Genomic DNA, 25,513 nt, shown 5'->3' on the forward strand with positions numbered 1-25,513 from the left:
TGGAAAACACTGACGCTCTGCCATGAATGCTTCTTACTGTCAGTGCAAATGAATGATGTTTGCTCCCCGGTTGACTTGCAGTCCAAACACTAGTGATGGCATAAGTGAAGTCACCTGTGTGCTCTTTCTTTCAATTTGCAAAGACACCTACCAGCTGGGCCCATAATGTATTGTCTCATCAGTGAAAGCAGATGTGCAGCACGACATATGAGACAATGGAGAATGATCGGGGGGAAACAAAGGTGCATTTACAATGTACTTAACGTGAGATTTATATTTAACGATAGTTCCTTGCCTTCCTTTTATCATCAGATATTTCTTAAGGGGAACACAAAACATAGGCTGATTCAAGCTATGAACGAAAAACAGTTTTGCCTTTTGGACTATTTTATACTGCAATAATGATATATTTTGGAAAGGGTTTGAGGTATTTTTTTATTTTTTTGGAAGTTGAAACTCAGCTCCTATAATAAATCTATAATAAACTGTGCAGCCAAAACAGATACACATACGTGAAAATGATCCCTTTAGCAAATATGTATACCATTTTCCACACATTGGATACATGCTATATTTCAGGTTTGGAGATTATATTCGCCCCTGTACATCTATGCAATTTTCTGAAATGTTCTCCTCTTAGGATATCAGAGCAACTTTAGAGTTTGTATTCAAAACGATCATGCAGTTAGGAATGACTGCTAAGTGCAGTCCTAACAATCCAAACAGACTTGATATCCAGTCCTTCCCATTGTATTTGTCTTTCCTTTTGCTGTGTGGAGTGACCTGTGTGAGGTGACCTGCCTTAAGCTGCCAGAGTGTGAAAGTACAAGCTTTTGCTGAAACACAAGAAAATGAGCCTGATTACATCGTACCAATGAAAGCAAAAGAGGATACCCCTCTCTATTATTGGTGACTCATCTTTTCCTATTCAGGACTCTTTGTCGTGAATTCAAAACTCTTTACATTTCTTCCTGCTCTTCTTTGTTTTATGTGACTTTAAATTGAATATATTGACTTTGGTCAAAGAAACAAAGAAGGTGGGGGGACTTTTTCATACTTTTCTGACATTTTATAGACTGCAATTCAACATTTGACTGTTTACTACTGGTATAACTGGCTGCTACTTCAGTGCATTTCTGCGTGCACATACTTTTATAATGCTGTCTCTTATATTGTCGACCTCGGATGTATACTTATGTCATTTTTATTTTATCAATGTTTTATTTTGGCTTTTACCTGCACTTTGCCATTTGCAGTAAGAATGTCAAACTTCCCGCTGTGGGACAGACGAATGATATCTGATTTAAATTCTAATTCTAAATCAGATTTGCTGAATATGGGCAGATTAATTGATAATAAAACAATCATGAGATGCAGCCTTAATGTCAAGATACTGTATGTCGTGAGTTAAGATGTGGAGAAGAGAAAGAGAGCAAGAAGATGGTCAGGTCGTACCGGCTCGCCTGATATTCCTTTGTCCCCTGGAGGTCCTGAGGGTCCCTGGATACCCTGCAGACAGTAAAAGTAGGTTTAAAAAACACATCATCTTACATTCATAATACTTTGCATGCATGCATAGCTTGTTGACTGTGATCAAATCGTTTTGGGGTTCATCTGTGTTTCTGAATCTCTTAAACTTAAAGTTGATTCATCACTATTATCATATCATTTCTATGAATAAGACAAGTGAACTCACAGGAAAACCTTTAAACCCGGATTCCCCCGGCTCTCCGATCTTCCCCTGTACGGACACAATTCAAAGGAAGAAAATATAAGTCAGGATAAAAACAAGCTATTTATGTAATAATATTATATTTCAAGTACAGACTGTTGGCCTCCCCTCAGACAAAGCTTGAATAATAAAATTCACCCGTCACCCCTCCTTAGTTTACTTGCTTACTCAACTCCTGGATGCCTATGGGCCCATGGTTAAGCTATTTGATCCCACAGACACTCAAAGATTGAGCCAAGGTCCCCTAATATTGCTGTTTGACACCCATACACATACGTATCTGTTTAAAAGCATTTATGAGTTTGGAAAAGTGGGGAACGAGCAGCATTCCCCAAAACAACTGTATCGCCGAACAATCTCTATGTGTTTTTTTAAAGATCACTTTTTGTACTTTTTAATAATCATATAGCCAAAGATAGGCAGGAGAAGAGGAGAAAGGAAACATCATTGATCAAAGAACCTGAAGTCATAATCCCCATAAAGGGAGGGAAAGAGAGTTTGAACTTTGTACCTTCACTTCTACGGAGCACTTCTTTATAAAGAAACTGTAAAAGCAATTGATTTCTTTGCAATCTTTTCTCTTGCTTTTCTTATTCCAAGTTTTTATCAACCTTTTGCTATTTGCTCTTGAGAATTCACCCCTAACAAATGAGTTTACAAAACTTCTTTGTAGATAAAGTTTAGCATTGTCAGAGAGATATGCCTGCATCATTTCCAAAAGTGGAGTTAAATGGAGTAAATCTCCTTCAGATGTGGAAATAAGTCTGCTTGTCTTGTTTGTAAATCTGCAGAAAGACGTTTCTCTCTAGTCAAATCTTCCTGTGGTCCTCCGCCCTGCTGGTATCAGTTACGTCTTCTAAATCATCCTGATGCTTTCGCCTCTCCAGAGGAACATAACAACTTACAAAATGTACAGGAGGAAGGAGAGGAAAAGTAGAAAAAGTGCTCGAGTGCTTTACCTGTGGTCCAGGGAAACCTATTTTTCCTGGAGGACCCTCAGAGCCCTGTGGAGAGAGGGAAGGATGAGAGAGAGCTTTGTGCTGACACATCACTTCACTGGATACTTCCTGCCTCCTGATAGGATGGAGGAGATGTGCAGCTCTCTACTTTTGGTGCAAAAGATACATTTATCTCTTAAGAATACACTGTGTATGCTGGAGGATATCATTTACACACTAACATTCTATATTATTGTCATTATGTTTGTGTACGCACAGTTTGATTTTGTAAATGTTTCTAGGAAATGTCAGTATATGCATGAGATAAAGTGAGATTTCTTACCGCCTTGCCCTCTAACCCCATCTCTCCTGTTGGACCGTCGGGCCCTATCGCTCCCTGAAACATAAGACAGCTGTCACATCACCAACAGAGGTCACTGTAACACAGCCAGACAGCTGTAAACAAACATCTCTGTGTACTGTACTGCATTCAGGCCAACACGGCCCCCTGTCAGAGGCAGTGACCGGCTGTAAACTACACTTTTCCGGGGTCATAAGGAAGTCATGTGTGTATAAATGTGTGTGTGAAAGTGAGTGTGCACAGAGGGACAAGATTAATTAATAACTACAAGTACATTTGCTCAAGTACTGTACTAAAGCACACTTTTTGACATAATGTACTATGAGTATTTCCATTGAATACACATTAGCTTTCTGCTAATCCACTACATTTCAGGGGAAACTATTGCACTTATAAGGCACAACCTGTATTTCACACCACTCGTTAGTGTTTACATTAAAAAACATGCTTATATAACATAAAACATATGTATATATTTATCGACCCAGCAGTATGCAAAGTAACTGAAATTGTTCAGATGTAGACAAAACTAAAAGTGCTTATTTAACCTGTAGTGGTGAGTGATAACACCAACAAGATCAAACATTCTCTGATTAAAATACTTAGACAATGTGCGTAGTAACCTTCTATATTATATTTGATTAATATCTTTTAAGGACACTTTACTGATAATACTTCTGTAACATTACTTAAGTAATATTTTTATAATTGTTTTTCTTGTGACCAATATTAGTTTTTCAATGGCATGTGGCGATAATTAGAGAATAGAGCAGGTTGATAGATGTGTTATTTCTTTTCCATAATAAAATAAAACAATTTAATGAATTTGAACTTAAATTTACATTTATTTATCGATGGTTTTCCTACTTTTACTTAAAGGTGGGGTAGGTGAGAAACCGGCTCCCTTGCCCTATTTTATTGTATTATTTGAATTCCTCTTTCTACAAGTATATTGCACAATATTTTCATCAATATTTAGCTTTTGTGCATATGATAGTAAAACCTTTTTAATCTTTGATTCTAAAGGGTGTCACTCCTATACACACACACACACACACACACACACACACACACACACACACACACACACACACACACACACACTGTAAGAACAGTCTGACCGTTTAGATTACATGGGTGCGACTGTCAAACAAGATACATCTGCAGTGCTTAAAGGCTGCCAGTGCAGAGCAATGATAATAAATGGTAGCCATCTGCTCTGGACCTGCAGCTCCGCATCCACACACTGGAAGATGCTGGCTATCTGACATGAATCACAGCTACCAGAGATTATAAATAACAAGATTTTCTTAGTAAAAGAAAGAAAATATAACATGACACAGCCACACAGGCAGCCTTTTTGTGTGAGTGTGTGATGACCGGGCACACGGGGAGTAAAGCTGAAGGGATATAAGCCTATTATACGTAGAGCGGGATAAGCAACGCTCATTAACATTCCTGTCTGGGGTACCTGCTACCCACTGCGAGCGTTTACATAACCGGATTAACCGCTGGTACCAGGCCACGGAGAAAAACACTATCACTCAAGTACAAGGCCTTACAGTTAATTAATTGCACCTTGATTTGTAGCAGAAGTTTCAAACAAAGGCAGAAAAGGCGCAGAAGCAGGGGCATTTGAAAATAATCAGAAACATCTATATTGACTAGTTCAATAATAAACACATGAGATGAATATGCTCCTCAATATGGAGAACATCAGTTGAAGATTTGTCGGCCAAACATGAGTGGTTATTAGAAGAAAAAAAAAGCATGAATAGTAAAAAGGATTTGTCATGGCTGACAACCATTCAAATGTTTTTTTTAAACAAAAACACAGAAAAACAGAGAGAAGAGGGTGGTGGAAGTACTCAGATCTTTTTCTTAAAGGGACCATATTATGCTCATTTTCAGGTGTGTATCAGTATTGTCTGCCTCTAATGTCTCCCTGCTTTAATGTTCAGAAAGCTCTTTATTCTTCTCATACTGCCTGTGCTGCAGCACCTCTTTTTACCCTCTGTCTGAAACCAGAGCCCAGTCTGCTCTGATTGGTTAGCTGGCCGGCTCTGTTGTGATTGGTCAACCGCTTAGAGATGTACAATGTGTTGGAGCGCTAGCCAATAGTAGTGTAAGTGNCTCTTTATTCTTCTCATACTGCCTGTGCTGCAGCACCTCTTTTTACCCTCTGTCTGAAACCAGAGCCCAGTCTGCTCTGATTGGCTAGCTGGCCAGCTCTGTTGTGATTGGTCAACCGCTTAGAGATGTCCCCCCCCCTTATTAGGTACTATGTTTTGGAGTGCTAGCCAATAGAAGGGGGATTGTTTTATGTGATGTCGCTGTGTTCAGGAAGTAAACAAAGGAGTCCAAAGGAGGCGCTTCAGGCAGGGAGGGGGGGGGGGGNGGGGGGGTAGTGTGTGGGAGAAACTCTCTCTGGAGGGAACAAATGAGTTTTAGCCTTTGCAGACCCTATACAAAACACTTCAGGAAAGGCAAAACCCAGAAAAAAGCATAACAGGGCCTCTGTAAGTTGCAAGAAATGGAAATAAAACACTGGTACTTCGCTTATGTAAATGCACTTGTTTGTACGCTTTTATCTCTGACTCTACAGTTTTTCCATGTTAGAAAACATTCTGGTGCCAATGTTTCTGAGAGCGAGGCCAGATGTTACATTGCTGACAAGATTAAAGTGCATTCCTTGAGCCAAGTGCTAAAAGACACATGGTGTTTAAGTCAGTGTAAAAGTTGTACAGCCTCTGTTTTCTTCAGAGTTGAACTCATTTTATGAATGACACATTCCCTCATGGTGGACATTCTCTCAAAAGAGCTGTCTGTCTCCAACTATGCTATGTCTCAATTTGTGTTTTACACTTCCTATTTTGAGCGCATAAGTTAGTTCACATAAGTGTGACAAAATACAATGCTAGTACGCAGATGGTGAACTCATACATTCAAATTGGAAATTGGAACACTGGAAGGGCAGGGACTAACAAACGCTTAGAAATGGCAGCATAGAAAGCGGTTGCTACTGAAAACACAGGACTGCAATTAATACAATTATCAATTTGTCAGAAGAAGCTGTAAAAGAAGAAGAAAAAGAAGCAGAGGAAGAGGTAAAATGTTGTAATATTTTGTGTAAGGGCAGAGCCTTGTTCAATTTGAAAACAGAAGCCTGATGAATGTTATGCACTATGCAAGTACCGGTAAGTTCACAGTGTACTACACAGATATAAATATACAAATGGGAACACAGCATTATATTTTAAAGGGTTTAGTTTTGATGTCCTTTATCAATCATTTTTGGTCATTTTCTACATCGAACAAAGCAGAGTTTTGTTTGTCCAGACGAGTGATGGATTCATGAGAACTCAAATTCTTTCTTGTGCTGACTGTGTGTGGTTGGGGCAGCGGGGGTGAGACATGGTGCATATCTGTGGCTGCACACATTTACTGAATGTCTGAAAGAAACACCTCGACATTATGTCCTCTGGCTCTCTCCACTCTGGACTACCCAACAGACTGTGGGTAATGGAGCAGCAGGCAGCAGTATTGGCACTGGGAGCTTTCAGTTTTAATTGGAAACACAGTTTGAGACATTAGAATGCCTCAGCCAATCACAGCGAGGCCCGTCTCCCATGGACGTTCAGATAAAGCTCAATGTTGTTTTATCCCACTCTCCAGCTGGCTCAGTGCACCACATAAAAACATCTCTTAAAAGCCTTTGAAATAGTTTGGTGACACAACTGAACTTAAAAAGAGAGTACATAAAGAACAGAGATGTGTCAAGCTGACCCCAAAACATGAATTCTATTGTGTCCTGCTCCATTTTGCCTAATTGTCATTACATTGTCCTTTTTTATTAGTTATTGCCACTTCCTTCTCTGAATACCGTTGGGGAGCATTTGGTTTTCATTTAAATTCCAGCTGCTTGTTTTGACGACTTTAGTTGTATGCAATTTCACTTTTGATGTTAATTTGATTTGACTAATCATAGGTGGTTACTGGTGTATCTACAGTTTATTCATTTTAGGTTGACATATTTATTTCCCAAAGCATGAAAAGCACAGGTGTAATAAATACAACTGATAGGAGTGCCTGTGTTTCATTTGCATGGAATGCAGTCATATTTAATATGATTAGTTATACCTGGAACTGACAACAACAAGGCCAAAAAAACGAATGTGGTCCCAGCTGTGTGCATCACTTTTTAGTGTCCCCATTTTCATTATGTTTTGAGCATCTTGCAGCATTTAGTTTTTGGCCGATGTAACACGTTTGTTCCTGTCCGCCACCGTAGACAACTCTGCGATAAATGGAGTATCTGATTTTAACTTCACAACGTAACCATATCATCTATCTGAAAAATACAGTGACTAAGGGTACAGGTACAATGGGTTTTCAGTGTAATGCTAATGCTAAATGAGCAATTGAATCAGGCTGATACTACTGTGAATAACCCAATCATATGGTCTGAAAGTCACATCATCATCTACGTTTTGCACATTTAGGAACATCTAAAAACCAAGTTGTTCTGTCACAGCTGATTCTAATCTGAAAGCTGCCATTGTGGTATTTATGAATGATGTTTTATGAGTTTGAAACCAATAGTTCAATCTTTGCTTTGCTAATCCCCCCCATAAATTATGTCCACTCATATTTATCTGCAAAGCAACTTCAAGAATAGCTACATTTAGAATGTCATGGACAGAACAGGCTTCAGATCTCTTTTTTACATGTCCTTCTACTCGTAGTCATTGTTCCATCTATGTGGAATAAAATCATGGCTGGAGCTCTTCCTGGTGTTAATGAGCGCTGACTTGAAAAAGGATGAAACAGACTCGTGCTTTTACTGTGAACCCGAGAGTGTGTTTTGCAAGCACCCATGTCCATTAAACACACACGACCTCAGTTCAGAGGCAGTTCCATATCACTTCATTATGTTCACCCTCTCAAGTTTTTCCAGCGGCTCAACAACAGCAGTGGCACATGGCTCTTATTACAGCAAGTCTTTTACCAAGTATATGCTATGTTCTTGAAGGGATATCTTGGATGTGTTAAAGTACCGGTTATGCAAGATTTTGATCTATAGTCAGTGTATTACCTACATTAGATGGAGGCACGCGTCCAGTGTGGGGAAACAGTTGAAGCATTCATTGAAGCAAGACAGCCTATGGGATTGACTTGAAATAAACCAAAGACGTCATGTTCATTATTAAGAGGAAACATGCCATTACCTGTGACAGTGACAATCATTGATGTGATAGATTTACTTTTTTAAAATACGGCAACTTAATTGTTACCGTGGTTTATCTGTTTTTATTTTATTAACGTGTGCTTGCCTCTATGTATATGCTCTTACATTTGATCTGTGCGGTACGTTTGCCGTTGTAACTCCTCTGCAGGACAATTTACTGCTGTAATGCATATTTTAGCAAATAAAATAAATATCAGTTTAAGTGTATTATTATTTTTTTTCTATAATATTATTACTACTATACCTTTTCAGACAGCATTTTTCAATAGGAACTGAAGCACTTATCTATGCTCTTTTCAAAATGACCAGACTCCATTGATAAAAACGCACATTCTTCCTGGTAGAAAATGATTTTCTGCCTCAATTGATTCGTGTGTATGTGTAATTGTGTGTCTTTAGTGAATCCAAAACTAACCCTTTAAAACACTCACTCATGTTCCTGTTGCTAGTTCAATATAACACCTGAATTGCACAACTTGGATCAATAAAGAATTATTTGATCTTATCTTGTCTTCTCCATGTTGCCTTACCTTTTCTTATGTGACCCTCCTTAAACACATCCATACCATCCCTTTAATTAAGGTGAACTATGATACACTTTCTCCAGAACCACAGTCAACAGTGAAACTGCAGAGACCCACAGCGGTGTGAAACCTACCCGTAAGCCTTTGGGTCCTCTGGTACCGGCCGGCCCCCCTGATCCAGCAGAGCCCTGGTGAACAAAGGAAAAAGGGGGGATGAAGAGAGGAAGAGAGGAAGGGGGTCGGGGGAGGAAGGAGAGATACAACTCAGGTTCACACTGACAGAGCACAGAGCCCCCTGGTTGTTGACCCGGGGGGGCGGGCTGACCTCGGGAACACACTACAGGGTTTATTGTTGGATCCGCCACTCACACCAATTAAAGAGCCTGCCCCGGAATCCCGCCCCGCTGCACCCCCCCACAGCCCGTATTTATGTTTGTTTTGGTAAAAAAAAATGTTTATGTTTGTTTTGTGCCCCCCCCCCCCCTCATGCTCAGCCCGCACTCTGTCAAACCTGACCGTGGCAAGGACACCGAGGGAGGGGGTGGGGGGGCAGCTTCTAATTGGTTGTAGGTGTTGCTCTTTTGGCTGACAGCAGGGTAATGCAGGTTCAGCAGGAGGCTGCCAGTTCTCATAACGCTCAGAGAGACCCTCCCCACTGAGAACACTACACACTGTCATCGGAAACATTCTGGAGACCCTCAAAGACAGCTTTGTTCAAATATTAGAATTTGAACCAGTCATGTTTGACACTTTTCCTTAAAACAGCCGTACTTGCTAATCCAGACAAAACTAAAAAGTGGTTAACTGTACATCTCATTGATGGGCTATCATCTGCAAACATTACAAAGCAAAAAGTAATGGGATAAAAGTTCAACATTTTGCAAAAAATGTATCATTATATATATATATGGCACTTTTTTTTACATTTAAATGTTTATGTTTCTAAAATATTCATCTAAAAAGATACCACAGATTGTCAAAGAGTTTTGTTCAAACGCTAAACTTGTACTTAACGCAATGCTTCTGCTACTCCGGACAGAAATGTATTGTTGATAACAGCTCAATAATGTCGATAATTTACAAACATTATAAAGCAGATAATAATGGAGTAAAAGTGCTAAATTGTGCAAATAAGGGGAGATATTCTACTCTTTTACTCTTCCAATCTTTTCAGAGGGGAAGGGGGGACACACACACATGGATCGCAAAGCCGTTTCTTTGTGCATGCACCATTGCTCTATTTTATGTCTTGTTTTTATTTCTAAGGGAGAGTCTATTATATCTTGCATTGGTAAAGGAGGCTGGAAGTTATTTTATGATAGCCAAAAATGTGCTAAAGAGTGGTGACTTACTGGTCTTCCTGGTGGTCCGGTTGGCCCGCTCCCCCCTGGTGTCCCTGGGTGACCCTGTCATAGGAACACACACACACACACACACACACACACACACACACACACACACACACACACACACACACACACACACACACACACACACACACACACACACACACACACACACACACACACACACACACTAACTACTACACACGAACACGACGACACACACACACACACGACACACACACACACACACACACACACACACACACACACACACACACACACACACACACACACACACACACACACACACACACACACACACACACACACACACACACACACACACTACGACAACTACTACTACGGACACACTAACTACTACACGGAACACTACACACACTTACACACACACACACACACACACTTACACTACACACACACACACACACACACACACACACACACACACACACACACACACACACACACACACACACACACACACACACACACACATTACAACTGACACAAAATATCATGCAAATGGTACTATTATTCTGTCAAACATCAAATGTGTAATATACAAACTAATTCTATGTACGTGCACTGCAAAAATGATATGCAACTGATGATGCACTGTAGAAATCCTGCCTGTTCCACTAAAACAGGTCTGTTATGAGGATATTCTGATTGACATAATGCCTCAAACAATTATATTGCTGTTCTGTATTGTTGTTTTTGACAAAATTACAAAACAATGACATTTAAGTGTCAAAATAAAAATAGAAAGGTAATAAATTGGATTTTAGTCGCACACACACAAAGCACAAACACACAGCTGCAGAAAAGCTCTGCACCCTGGAGAGCAACTCTACTGTAACAATAAGAGCCGTGTGGAGAAGAGAAAAACAGACTGAGGACATGATTTTATATCTGAAAACATTCCGCTTTGGGCTGCTTTTCTTTCTTCTTTTTATTGGACCTCACTCTTGACTATGTAATGGGGAGTATTCTCAGTCAGATCAGCTGAGTGCAATAACAATCTGTCCACAGTGAAGACCCATAGCACAGCAAGCCGCTCTGATCTCATGAAATCGTGAATGCTTGTAATATGTCTGCTGGCTTTGTATGATGCAGACTTTTCCAGGGGGTCTGTTTCTGTTTTAAGAGAGCAGGATAAATGTGTATTGAGTTTGCTACGCCTTGTGAGAAATGGAACTGTCAGTCAGTATGAAAATTCTCTCTGTTTCCTGAGGTTGATGACTTCAGGTTAATTCACTTCAGTTGGGAATTCAGTACACCTGAAACTGTCGACATCTGACAAAGACAGGGCCATTTAAAGGGCCAAATAAAGGTTGTTTGCACTATTTGAAAGAGCAAGGTGTGTGACAGCCCATGAAAGACAAGACCTGGAGGAAAACTGCGATGCCCTGCAGACTGAAGGTCAAATGTGGATGCATGTCTTTAAATAAATCCCAATCATTCTTTGATTCTTTATTCTTAAAAATGCAAATGCAGGGATTCTACCTCTTTGTAAACATCCAATTGAAGGACTTTTCAGGCAACATTCCCACACATGAAACTACTAAGCACTGCATAGATTCAAACATAGATCACGTAAATAACTGCAACAGCACTGAGCATTTTTTATAATGGCCCATGCCGATTTCTGTGTAAAGTTTCAAGGTCAAACGATTCTAGTGGCATTGGTTTCACAGAACAATAATGTAGCAGTGTCCGTGGATTTTAAATATTTTCATGGAGATAAATGATTGGACGTTATCCTTTCAAACGTTTTTCTCTTTTGTTTGAATCAATGTTAAGACTTTTCCAGGTAAAGATCTCCCGCCGCGTGCTTGAGGTTAGAAAACCTGCTCCAGGCATGAGGTGATGTGCCTTCTTTCCACTTTGGCTTATTCTTGTATGTGCACACTTTGTTTTGGATTGACCAAATCCCACATCACTTTATTCCCATGGGAATAACACACACAGTTTAGTTTGAGATGAGCATTTCTTGTGATTTTTTTAATGACACCTTAGCCAGAGAATAACGTATACACTCATCAATGAAGCTATCAAGCTCCACTCTCATGACTCTAGCTCTTTGTGTCTTACCAGTGATCCTTTTTCTCCAGCAGGTCCAGGATGGCCCATCTCTCCTCGATCACCCTAAACACACCAAAGTACACACTCAGACTTTACATGATGGCACCATCCAGAAATAGTAAGTCTAAAAGTGCAAATGAGAATTTATTTATTTCTAAATATGTGCTACATTTCATACAATTTTGGATCAGAAATCTAAACATTGGATAAAACCAGGTTCAAAACTCTGCCTTATGCAAAATAAACATTTATATGTATTTTTGTATTTGTTTTCTTTCCAGAAGTCCCAAAGAACACCTTAAGAAAACCCAAACTCTTTAATCCCCAAATTCAACAGTGCATGAAAAATAAATATGTTTTCTGTCGTGTCTTGACTTAAATGAAATAATTTACAAGGAAACGCAAAGTTATTTGACCTTCTCTCCTGCCAGTCCTGCCTCTCCCACAGGTCCGATGAAACCCACCAAACCCTGAAACACACACACACACACACACACACACACACACACACACACACACACAGTTGGATGGTTGAATGGATTGACATTTTGAAAAAAATGGAAGCCGGCTCAGTTTGATTTCTTACTCGTTCTCCCATGGCTCCGACTAGCCCTGTAATACCGGTTTCACCCTGCAGAGATATAGCAAGGCATTTCGTTTACAATAATTCAATCAATACTGTTAACATTTTGTTTCAAAAGAGTAAAAATCACATGGACTTTACTCACCTTGACTCCCTCTGGCCCAACCTTCCCAGGAAATCCTTTTCTGCCCATTCTACCCTGACAACGGGCAAAGAAGAAGGGTAAATAATGAGAAAAACACTTCATGCGACATCATATAACCTCAGTTAATATAAAGGATGTGCTTCCTGTGAGAGGACAGTTTGAGGAGGCAGAGTGCAGCTGCAGAACATCGGACAGGACCGTCTGGTTCAGGTGATGCTGACTGGACCTTTGTGTTCAGTGACCATGTTCCGCTTTCACAGACGGTAATTCCCGGGGTTAAGATAAGTGCTTTTTTCAGCAGCAATAACTTTGAGTCAGAGACGCCAAGAGACGGAGTGACTCAACCATTCCAGTTGAGTTTAAAGGTTTGGCAGTGATCAGAAGACAGTACAGGCTAACACTGTATTTATCTCACACTGCAGTAAAAGTTCATTATTGGAGTAACCTGATAATTGATATGAGCTGTCCAGGATCTTCTTATCACGACTGACCGTGTCAAACAAATAAAGAAACTCAAGTCAAGTGTATTAATGTTAAGTTGACCATGGGTGTATTATAAGACAATGGCCGACTTGGCACAGACATTTAAGGCCCTATTTCCTACTTAGCTTGGTCTTGTAATTGATTAAGTGACTATGTGTGGTTGTTTTGCCACTTTTCAGATTTGTTCGATACTCTTTGTGTTTCTTTGTAACTTTTTTGCATTTCTTCGTAGTCTTGGTGTCACTTTTTACATCTTTCATTCACTCTTTGTCACCATTTGAATTCTCTTCGTAGTTTATTTGTGTCTGTTTATTATTTTGTCACTATTTGTGGTTTCTTTGCACCTATTCATTGTCATTTTGAGTCAGTTTGCAGCTTTTTTTCAACTGTTCGTAGCCTCTGTATCTGTTTGTAATCTTTTTGTGTCTCTTTGTAGTCATTTGATTTGAGTCTCCTGCTGGTTGGTTTGTATCTTTTTGAGCGACATCATTGCAGACCAGGACAAGTGAACATCACAAATAAGTGAGTACAATAACAACAACAAAGGCCACACAAAAACAGAAGATAGAAATGGAACAAATATTAAAACATGTGTCCAAATCTGAAACAGAAACATGATAACCATTGTGAGAAAAAAAAAAAATACTAACATTTTAAATCTAGAAACCAAACCAAAGAACATGGAAAGGATGTACGTCTTAAGTTTTGTCTTAATAGTGTCAAATGAGGAGGGACATTTGGTCAAAAGAGGAAGGTTATTAGAAAGCTTTGGAGCTGCAATCGCAAGGTATTCTTTACCGCTGGTTTTTGATTGTTGAACAGTTGAAATCAAATTTTCTGAGAATATAAGAGGTCTGCGAGAAATGCACCACGACAAAATGGATGAGGAGCAACAAGGAACGATGAGGGAGATGGTTAAAGAAAGACAGATAAAAGAGGGGGTGTCATTGATAGCAAAGCAGTGAAGCTAAAAGGCAGCTGGAGGTGGAGGAGTAGCATCAGGCACCTGGCCAGAGATCAATCACTGCTCCTGGAGGAGTCATACACCACTTCCCCTCAGATGGGGATGGAGGAGGGAGTGGGTTAGAGGGGGGGGGGGGAGTATAAAGTGACTGCGAGTAAGAAAAATAAAAGCTAGACTGATAAATACACATTACAAATTTAGAAGAGTACAGTTAAAAGCATGTCTACAATTGTAATGGTCAGTTTTCTTTGCCCTTCATTGAAGCGAGAAATTAGAAATAAAGTCAACAAAGCTTGTATTTCTGCAGTGACACATTCAAATCTGCCAGCACTTTATGGCCGCTATAAATCTTGCCACCTATAAACATGGTGATGGCAGTTATCACCCCCTGGTGGACGGGAATATGGATTGCACACGGTCCTGCGCTGTGAATGGACGATCGTCTGGAGGCAGGACATAATAAGAACCTCCATAAAAACTCCAGCTATACATATCTGCAGGAACAACCCTTTATGACCTCAAATAAAATCCAGATGAACTCTCACTGTGACGCAACAAACTCTGGGATGCACAATTAAAATTAAATAATGAAATGATGCGGCTTACTGTGTAGTGGACCGAGACTGGTTTACAGTAAGCTGTATATGTTATCACACTGCAGAGTGAAATGATTGGCTTTTACTGCAGACTAGGTTGCTCACAGCATGCTAAGTGGGTTAGTTGAGCATGCAAACAGATTTAAATTCAAACTGAAGCTCATAGACTGAGATATTTCTGTCCCTTTCCTGTCCTCTCTGACTTTTTTTACTTTACTGTACTCCAAAAATCCGGTGTTCCATCGAATTTCATGCAGAACAATCTTACGCTTTTGTCCCTTTTATCCAATTAGTTTTATTTTCTCCTTGTTATTTTCATGTATTCTTCTTTTAGTTGATAAATTAGCTAATTTGCCCTAGATTTCTTTCAGCTGTCATTTGCACTTAAATATTTCAGATGTTTTTCTGTTTTTGTTACCTCACAGTAAGTTAAAAAGCTCTGCGGAGTGTTTCTGAGTGATGCAGCTCACTGCTCATGTTGTTTAGTGCCTTTTTATTACGTAGTTGGTCAATTATTGATATTTGCAAAGTGTTTATTTATGCTAATCAACTGTCAATGTTTAAAAATTGTCCCCGCCACTTTGTACACAGGTCTTTGATATATCAAGCCAATAAAGCTTATTTGCATTGAAACAGAGGACACTGAATGAAACCATAATGATGCACATAGGTTTGATTGGCCTGAATAATAACTGAACTGACAGGGGTGCACACACAGACCATCACTAAACACACACTACACTAATACTACACTAGTGATCCTGGTGGTCTTCACATATCCTCTAACTCACCTCCAGTCCTGTTGGGCCCGGTGGTCCGATCGGGCCCTCGTCTCCCTGGAAACAGATGATATTGATCTTAGCATGAATTATGTTTGGGGACATAAAGAAGAGCCTGGTGCCGTAAAAACGTTAACGTCCTTTGGTGCTCTTGGGTCGTTGTGATGTGGGCGGTGACTTACCTCCGAGCCAGGCACTCCTCGTGGCCCCGGTAAACCTCGGAGCCCCAGCTTTCCCTGGAAGGGGAAAAAGCAGGAAAAATATTGCTAATGTTTAAATAAAATAAAAAATGTAAATGTGGTAATGACACAGATGTTTTAACCAAGAATAGTGTGTCCGTCACAGTTGGTCCACTACTTTGGTCCGGACTGAAATAAATATATGAAATATATATAACATCACATTTCACAGAGCTGCTATCATGACTGCAGTCTCTTGCTCTTGTTCTGCTTTATGTTTTAAAACCTTCACCAGTTGATGCTCACCTTTGGTCCTTCAAGGCCGTTCTCTCCCGGTGGTCCCATGTCACCAGGAAAACCCTGTCATGATCAATGATACAATCAGTTTTGTATTGTCTCCCTGTACAGACTCAAACATTTAAAGCAGGGATGTTCAAACAAACCTCGGGACCTGGAGGTCCAGATGCTCCAGCAGGGCCTCTCTCTCCCAGCTTTCCCTGCGACAAAAACAGAAGAGAACATAAGTAATGTCTTTAATGAATAATTGTATATTTGATAAGAGTTGCTTAAATCCCTGTATTGCATATGTGTGCATTATAAGACTATAGAGCTTTAGTGGTGCTAGAAGGTGTGTTTTGTTCACTTTGAACAGAGCCAGGCTAACTGTTTCCCCTTGTTTAAAGTCTTTATGCTAAGCTAAGCTAACCTTAACTGTATGGATGGACACATACAATGTTGTAGGTCTTGTTCTCTAATTCTTATTCCCCAAATCCTTTACATAACAACACTCGATTGAAAGTGAAACCTTTTATTTGTATTTATTTAAACACTTTAGTATTTATTGAATTTATTCATACAGTAGTAAATCTACACCAAAACGTACAAAAGCAAAGAAAGGGATACAGTTTATCTAGATAACAGTTGTATTTGCTTATTAAAACTTTCTACAAAATAAACACAATACAAAAGTTGTCTTTAATTCCAAAAATAATCATTTTTTTGTTAAATGTGTCTACTTGAGAATAGAACAAATATTAGCTGTACTTTATTTAGACACTTTCTATGTTTTAGTGGGCATTTCTGTGAGCATGGAGATTATATATACCTTATTCAATATTGTTCATTCAAATGAATTCATTAGATTTTTCATGTAAAAGTGACTACAGTATTTACATGTGGTGGAGCCTGGGTTTATTTGAAAGAGTTGCCTGTTATCTATGTCACAATGGATACCTTGTCTTTCATCTACCTACAGGTACAAGTAAATAACCTGAACCGTAGTACTCAATTCCCTCTATCCCAGAATGGATCTAATTCTTGGCCAATAAATCATTCGATTTTCTGATTAAATTCCCTCCATGCATTTGTCATGTATTTCTACTCATTCAAACCAAAACTCACCTGTGGTCCTGGTTTTCCTTGCACCCCTGGTAACCCCGGACCCCCCTGGATGCCCTGTAAAACACAAACAAGACATAATAAAAACTACAGATAGAATTCAGAACCCTGATTTCTTTCTCAGGGAATTAGAAAACATTCCACATGCACGACTCTGCTCAGTGTTCCTGTTATCTCCTGGGATCTCTGCTCTCTGATGCTAAAATGTCTGAGACTGCTTACACAGAGAGACAAAATGAGGAGGTTTACATAAGAATTTCCGTAAACTGCACAGCACACATCTGGCTAAGTCGTTATGCAAAGGAACAGTGGCTTTGGTAAAGAGAGCATCTATTTTATCACCGTGTAGATAAACAAGAATGTTCTTCTTCTCAAAAAGAAACTTAATATGAATGTTCATAAATCAGTTTGATTCCATGCTTTATTTTAGTCAAGATTGGAAGAAACATTGCATGCTGTATTTACTCTTTTTGGAAATAATATGTTCTTTTAAAGAACAAATGGTCGGGAACCAAGCCAACCTTCACACACTTTTTCAATGAATTCAAACAATATAGCACAATCTTATATCATGTCACACAAGAAAGCTAATAAGACCTAAAAGTAAATAAACAGATTTAATTTAAATTAACATTAACTATGGCATAATAAAATGTCAATGTATTTTTTTCCGTTTGTATTGTTTTGTTTGTACTTTTGCATTACTAAGACCCAAAGGCTTTAGTGTCATATTCACAATAGCTCAAGTACTGTGGCCGACAGGTGCAAACGTGCTACAACGGCCAAACACAATTCAATTAGGGGGAATCACTGCAGTTTCATAACCGATACAAATAAAGAAGAAATGGCCAACTTTATAATCCTGATCATCACAAACCGCTCCGGTCCCAGCTGTGTGCGTCACTTTTTAGTGTCCCTTGGCTTCCGTTGTGTTCTAAGCTTTTGTCAGCTTTTTTCGCTTCTTCATTTGAAGGGGTTTCGCACAAAGTTTTGATGTATACAACATTTTTAAAGCTGCAGCACGTTTTGGCCTAATGTAAGCGTTAGCACCTGTAGGCCACCGTACTATAGAGTAGTTTTGGCCATTCAAATCTTAAGTCCCAAGCTCCTTGAACAATGCAACATAACGTATATAAAAATAAATCAATAAAAGTTATGTTAGAAGGAAAATGAATACAAATAAAATAGTGCAAGAGAATGTTGCAGGTGACCAATGTGCAGATAATAAGATGGTAAAAACAGAAAAAAAACAAAGGCTGTGTAACACCCTGAAGTGTGTTTTGGATGCAGCATGCAGGAGAGTGTGTGTGGTTGAACTTTTATGACATTCAAACATGGTAAATGTTGCTTTAGCGACCTACCTTGTCTCCTCTGTACCCGATCTCCCCTTGCTGTCCAGGAATCCCAACTTCACCCTGACGTAGAGAGAGGAATGAAGAACATTAGGAAGAATTGTAACTTCCTACTTCCTCGATCACATTCAGCCTCCTTAACAGACTTTACTAATTACACGCTCTGTACATGATAAACACTCACACACAATGAGACTTGTTCATTAGCCAAGTTCTTCATGTGGCATTAATCTGTTTTATGAAAGGCTCTGATGGCCTTCATGTACACCCACATGTCTTTTGGAATAAACCAGCATTAAACAGTAATTACAGTCAAATGATTAATTCAGCGTGCATGAGTAGCTTTCTTACAGATCTAAAGTGCTTAATGTGGGTGTATCCAACAATTCAGATCATTATTAGAAGATCAATCTTGTTTTAAAACAAATTCAGTGGTAGGATCTTGTCTCTGCAGGATATCCAACAAGCGTATTTTTCAATTCGACACAAGGTTCCATGCTCGTTGCACTAAAGGAAAATCATCACACAATGAAAGTCATAGAAATGCCATAAGAAGAATACATATTAGTGGGAAGTAAATCACAAATCTCATGCTTAATGTGAGTTTAAAACATCATCAGAGGTTTGTATTTGTTTGGTTGAAGGTATGACTGAATGAAAGCATGCTCTACTGTATGTCTAAAGGTTAAACAGAGGGGGCTACAGTCGGATGCAAAGGAGTACATATCCATCACATGCTGCTCAAACACAGGCCAATAACAGGAATATTCAGATCACCTTATCACCTTTCAGTCCTGGTTCTCCAGGATTTCCCGGCACCCCCTGAAACAAAAGCAACACATAAGTAAGAAAAGGACCCCCAAAGCCAGACTTCAACTACAATTCAGTCTCAATGGTAGGTTACTAAAATCAGTCTCCAAAAGTGCTTATCTGCAATTCTATTGGACTGGATAAGGCAAGGCGAACAAGTTTTGATGAATAGATCCTTTATTGATCCCAGGAGGGAAATGGATATAAAATAAAGCAATAAATTGCCCTCGTATTTGGGGTTGTTTGTATGATCGTTGTTAACATAACTGTGTGGATGTTGTATTGCAGCTTTTGTATCCTATTTTGTGCAGATTGGACAATGTAAATTGGAGTTATAACAAATTCCTGTTCCATGGCAAATAGTGAAATATGGCCGCCATGACACGGGAAGGTTATTCTAATGAAATTAAAGACATTAAAAACCTTTGTTCATGAAGGTTTTACTGCCAATATTTAAAGTTGATCAGGTTTTTCTGTAGAAGCTGTTTTTTGCTGTACACAACCTGTAAAAGCCAAAGAATTTAGATTTGAATGTGAAAATTTCAAAATGTCACAATAAAATCAAAATGGCCCCAAGTGTTTCCCCTATATACAAATAGTGGCGGCGCAGCGCCGCTGCTGAAATATGAGCGCCGCTGCTAGGGGGCGCCAGCCAGGTACCAAAAACAAAAACAAATGTTTTTTTTCATTTTTGATTGTTTGTTATGTGGATTTGTAGTATTTGTGTTACTGTATGTTCAATAAAGATGTATTTGTGCTAAATCTTGAGACATTGCCACTGTATGTACTAGGCAGGGCCAATTTCTGGCATAGGCGACACAGGCGGTCGCCTAGGGCGCCAGATCTGGGGGGCGCTGCGCTGGTAGCTTTGGGAGGGAAAAAACATTTTTGACCGTTGGCGCTCATCCAAATTTTCGGCCTTGATGTAACAACATTCATAATTAAGTAAATGTAACACCCTTTTCACCCCGGTTACACGTTTAATTTGCCCTGTACGGTGGGCGCTGTAAGTGATGAAAGTGGGGGATGTTGGCTTATCAGGCGCCCGCAGCTCACAGCCAAAGGGCGAGCGTGGTAGCGAGAGAGCGAGCAAGGGAGAGGGCGCACAGTACCGGCGCTGTTGTTATTAGAATCTGGTGCTAGCTGCGCTAACGGATATAAGAAGTAGATGTTTCTACAACCAGGGTGGAGGAGAGCTCTCCTGTCAGACTGAGAGGCTCAGTGAGGTAAAGCACTGAGTATTTAGATAGTTAATTTTAGTCTAAGTTATCTCAGTGGGTCTCAAACGTTTTGATCACAAATTATGTAAACACATATTTCCAAGGCACTCCTTTATAATTATTAGGATAAATAAAAACAGGTTTGAAATCATTCCAATGTATACTATAGTAACCAAAAATATATTTTAAAGTTGGAGAGATACAAAAATATGCATAAATAAATAAATAAATGTTAACTAGGTAAAATAAGATATGAATGAACAACAAAAATAAAATAAGCTACATTTATTTGTTATTGGCTATGGTAGGTTATTGGTTATGTTCATCATACTTATTTGATTATTAAAATGTAAACCGATCTCTAGTAATTATGTGCTCAAAGTGCACCAGATTGAAGCATTTTAATGTAAAATGTTAAAAAAAAAATCTTCCCGGAGGGGCATACCCCTGGACCCCCCTAGAGGATGTGACGTCCACCCCCCAATTCAAACGTGTTCATACAATACTGAATACATTTGAAGCCATTTTCACGTCTATTACCTATGTCAATAAGTTTCTGTTTTTGCAGTGTATTTGTCTTTTGTAGAGATTTTTCATTTATTCTTTACACATAAAATGTCGCCTAAAATCTCACCTAGGGCAGCAAATTGTCTAGAACCGGCCCTGGTACTAGGCCTCAAGAGCCTTTCTTGTGCTGACACATAGAAACAAATTGGCGGGGCGCACTTCGCATGCGCACACACAAAAAAATTCCACGCGCTCCGTGCTTACATTATGCTGGGCCCACATGTCTTAGCACCACTGCTATGACTCCATCCTAGGGGAAACACTGGTGTGTGTGTGTGTGTGTGTGTGTGTGTGTGTGTGTGTGTGTGTGTGTGTGTGTGTGTGTGTGTGTGTGTGTGTGTGTGTGTGTGTGTGTGTGTGTGTGTGTGATTACCTTCAGTCCATTAGGTCCTGGAAGACCTATCTCTCCCAAAGGTCCCATATCACCCTGTTGCGAGGACAAGGGAACCATCAGAAACTCAGATTCCGTGACATCATTTCCAAAGTACTGATAAACACATGACTTCCATTTAACACACACAATTGATTAAACAAAACAATAAGCCTCACTGTCTTGCTTCCAGATTATCTACGATGCAGCCATCACATTGCACTCAACACAAATCAATGGGAGGTAATATATGACCACATTTTAGGAGATACAGACTGTATCTCGCAGCCTGAAGCCAAGACTGTGTTTCATCTGAAGGCTAAATTAAATAATCTGAATGTAACAAACAAAAGCTGTTTTCCACAACTGGAACAAAATCAACCATCGCTGGAATCTTTGTTGAATGAGATTGAAATGGTGATGACACAAAAGAACTGGGTTTGATTTCATTTAGTAAGGATCTGTTAGACGAAGCGATTAAAGACTTGATTGGCTGCTTTCTTGTCAATGTGTGAGATGGAGAGAGTTGTTGTCACAGCATCACAGGCTGCTAGTAGTTATCTTGTTTGTATTCCTCTGCTGCTCTGCATTTTATGCATGAAGAGACCTACAGGGTGGCCTTGGCTCAGTGTGTTAGATAATGCATGTCACTGCATTTGGTATTCAGGGTGGACAGTTTGTAGAGTTTCTTCTTCTTCAGCTAAGCAAATCTAATGCTTTCTAATAAGTGAAAATATGCGGCTGTTCATATCATATGCTCACATGTCCTTGTCTAATGTGTTTCATTACATTACATTATTATTATTATTACATTACATGTTACTTGTTAGACACTTTTATCCAAAGCGACTTACATACTCAATACAGTGGGCAATCCCCACAGGAGCAATTTGGGGTGAAGTGTCTCAGGGACACAACAACATGCTGACTGCAGTGGGGTCCGAACACCAACGCACAACCCACTGTCTGCACCACACGCCTCCCGCATTCAATTAATTAAATTCAGATTTCTAGGGTTTATTATGAATGCGTGCCAAAAGGCAGCCAGCACCACAACCTGTGTTTATTGGGGCTTATTGTTTGTATAATTATAAAATGTATTAAAGGAAGAACAATATTAATTTGACAAAGATATAAAGGACACGCGCTGCTCTCCATGAAAACATAAAAACAAATAAACATGCAGCAAAAAGACATGCATCTAAGCAGACAAACAACACAAACCTCAACAAAAAACAATATGACAGACATAGAAAAGATATAAAAAACAATTGATCATCATGCATCATTTTAATGCAGGATAACACAAAGGTGTTGTGTCCTAAAACTATTTTTAAACTTCCACCCCAGTTGCAAAACTCCCAAGAATGTCGAGGGAAATACGCTATTTTCTCGAGAGGATCGAAGACATTAAATGTCACTGCGGTTCAGGAAAGCCGCACTATATTTCTTTTTGATAAGTTGTTTAAATACTTCTTTAAGAGCATCCAGTGTTCACCCAGAATTGAGGCGTGCGGTCTTTAGAGCGGGGTGTTTGTATATTTATATCTCTGAAGTGCAGCTGAGTTTCTGCTGGTGCGTCTCGTACAGTAAACACTCGGCTGGATGGACTCAGAGGACACTGGGGCAGAGCTGTAATCAGACCTCCAATTACAGGCCTGCTGCCACCACCGGGGGCCCAGAATAGAGCGGGAGGATGAAGACGGGACAAGAGAAACCAGGGGCACATTATAATCACACGCAATCATGTGGCAGAGCAGGCAAGGAAGGCAAGGTGACAGTTCCTGTGCAGAAATAGCTAATAAGAGAGGGATTCACGAGGAAAACAAGACGCCTCGTTAAGGCCTGTTTGATTCATCAGGGGCTCACTGTCATGTTCAACCTGACAGGAAGTGGGACGGCAAGATGTGTCATTTAGACTTTGCGATCCATTCCAAAAACCATCCGTTTCACTATTTTAGATATGTGTACAGTCCCTGCTGAGATAGTGGCTGGCAGTGTCAATGTCGACGAAAGCTAATTTAGTTTTTTTGTTTCTTTTGTGTATGCAAATTTGGTGCAACTACTTGTCTTTATTCTTTGTTAATGTTAAATCACTTTTTTTAAATATATATTTTTTAATTCATTAGGTTTTTTACCTCTTACAACTTTTTTTCTTGTGTTGTTTACAGTTTGTTTGACCCACTGTAGACCAAAGCAGTTCCTTAAACGTACCTGGTAACAAACTAGATTTTGATTCTGGATTGAGAATTAATTGAGCTGTTCAGTTTCATTTAAATCGGTCCTTTACAGCTTTGTATTTCTGGAATAAGAGTCTGGGAAAATAGGATGTTTAGACTGAACACACACACACACACACACACACACACACACACACACACACACACACACACACACACACACACACACACAGTGCTACTCACAATAAGTCCGAGAACTCCGCTTGGACCGGGGGCTCCCAGATCACCCTGTTCAGAGAGGAGAGGGAGACGAGGGAGAAGGTGCAAGTTTCTGGGGTTATTGGCTCTTTTTAAAACAAACATGCTCAGAAGAGAGGGTCAGTGTTCATCACAGCTTATGAGAGGGGCTTTGTGCATGTATTTGTGTGTGTGTGTGTGTGTGTGTGTGTGTGTGTGTGTGTGTGTGTGTGTGTGTGTGTGTGTGTGTGTGTGTGTATAGGAGTGACACCCTTTAGAATCAAAGATTAAAAAGGTTTTACTATCATATGCACAAAAGCTAAATATTGATGAAAATATTGTGCAATATACTTGTAGAAAGAGGAATGTGTGTGTGTGAGCCCATCGTCCCAATGATCTTGTTTTAAATCTGCAGGTTGGTTCTTACTCCAAAATGAAAGAGATAGATGGACTTTTGTAAAGATCCTCATGGTCCTAAGAGGATGAATGAGTGACTGTGACCTCACGATTTGCTGACTTCTCTCTTTTAGCACTACTAGCTTGCCAAAGTTTTCACTTATACAGTAGGCCTATAGTGAAATACCTCAAAGAACTGGTACTAACAATCATGGTTTCACAAACCCTACCCTTGTGACTATTTGCTTTTCCGCTAGCACCACCATGAAGTTGCACCACTTTTTTGAAATGTCCAAAGAACTAATGATCCTTTATCTTTCTTTTAGCGCTATCATCATTGTTAGTTGACGAAATTCCTGCAAAAAGTTTAGCTTTCCCATTAGTCTCAATTGCACGTTATTTCTACTGCTAGCTAACAATGTGAGAATGCTAACATGCTAATCTGAGAAAGCTGAAAATGGTAAATATATTAACAGCATGTTAGCTTGATGTTAGCATTAAGCTCAAAGCATTGTAGAAGTACATAGATCTGCAAGCATGGCTGTAGATATAGTTTTGCTAAGAAAGATACGTTTTAGATAGGATTTTATGCTTTTTATACTTAATGATTAACTAATAAAAGTAAGTTGTAATAAAAGAGACAGTGGGGAGAAGTAATAATCACAAAACCTCCTTTTCTCAAATGCAGGGAAAAGTGGCTCATGTATGGCAGAAATAAAAGTATGTCCCCTTGGAGTTAATAAACCAGTAGATTATTAAAGGGATATATGCAGAGATCTAATGCATAATTGACATTCTCCTAAAAAAGGAAGAAACAGGGCGCTAAGGAAAGATGTATTTAGAGTAGGATTTGTCTTCTTTCAAACATGAATGCACCTTATGTTTATGAGTGTGTTAATGAGGAACCTGCTGATGTTTTATGCTTCCATTTTAGAGTTTACCACTCTGACTGATGAAGTGCTAAATTTCCAGAATGACTTTATCATAACAAAGTGAAAA

The 25,513-nt window shown here is 39.4% G+C and overlaps 1 protein-coding gene across 1 annotated transcript in view; it reads right to left on the reverse strand.

The window, feature by feature from the left end:
- LOC104957836 (collagen alpha-1(XXVII) chain A) overlaps positions 1-25,513 on the reverse strand; it is a 46,187-nt gene that overhangs the window by 13,133 nt on the left and 7,541 nt on the right. Inside the window, exons 4-22 of the mRNA XM_010785512.1 lie at positions 24,125-24,156; positions 21,705-21,758; positions 19,512-19,556; positions 18,744-18,797; positions 17,386-17,439; positions 16,428-16,481; positions 16,291-16,344; positions 15,988-16,041; positions 15,818-15,862; positions 12,984-13,037; positions 12,842-12,886; positions 12,672-12,725; positions 12,265-12,318; positions 10,156-10,209; positions 8,938-8,991; positions 3,014-3,067; positions 2,692-2,736; positions 1,697-1,741; positions 1,456-1,509 (exon numbers count right to left, since the gene is read on the reverse strand). Coding sequence (XP_010783814.1) covers positions 1,456-1,509; positions 1,697-1,741; positions 2,692-2,736; positions 3,014-3,067; positions 8,938-8,991; positions 10,156-10,209; positions 12,265-12,318; positions 12,672-12,725; positions 12,842-12,886; positions 12,984-13,037; positions 15,818-15,862; positions 15,988-16,041; positions 16,291-16,344; positions 16,428-16,481; positions 17,386-17,439; positions 18,744-18,797; positions 19,512-19,556; positions 21,705-21,758; positions 24,125-24,156 — 959 coding nt within the window. The remainder of the gene's footprint in view (positions 1-1,455; positions 1,510-1,696; positions 1,742-2,691; positions 2,737-3,013; positions 3,068-8,937; positions 8,992-10,155; positions 10,210-12,264; positions 12,319-12,671; positions 12,726-12,841; positions 12,887-12,983; positions 13,038-15,817; positions 15,863-15,987; positions 16,042-16,290; positions 16,345-16,427; positions 16,482-17,385; positions 17,440-18,743; positions 18,798-19,511; positions 19,557-21,704; positions 21,759-24,124; positions 24,157-25,513) is intronic.

The sequence above is a fragment of the Notothenia coriiceps genome, unplaced genomic scaffold, assembly GCF_000735185.1.
Source record: "Notothenia coriiceps isolate Sejong01 unplaced genomic scaffold, NC01 NC01_scaffold00027811, whole genome shotgun sequence".
Lineage (NCBI taxonomy): Eukaryota > Metazoa > Chordata > Actinopteri > Perciformes > Nototheniidae > Notothenia > Notothenia coriiceps.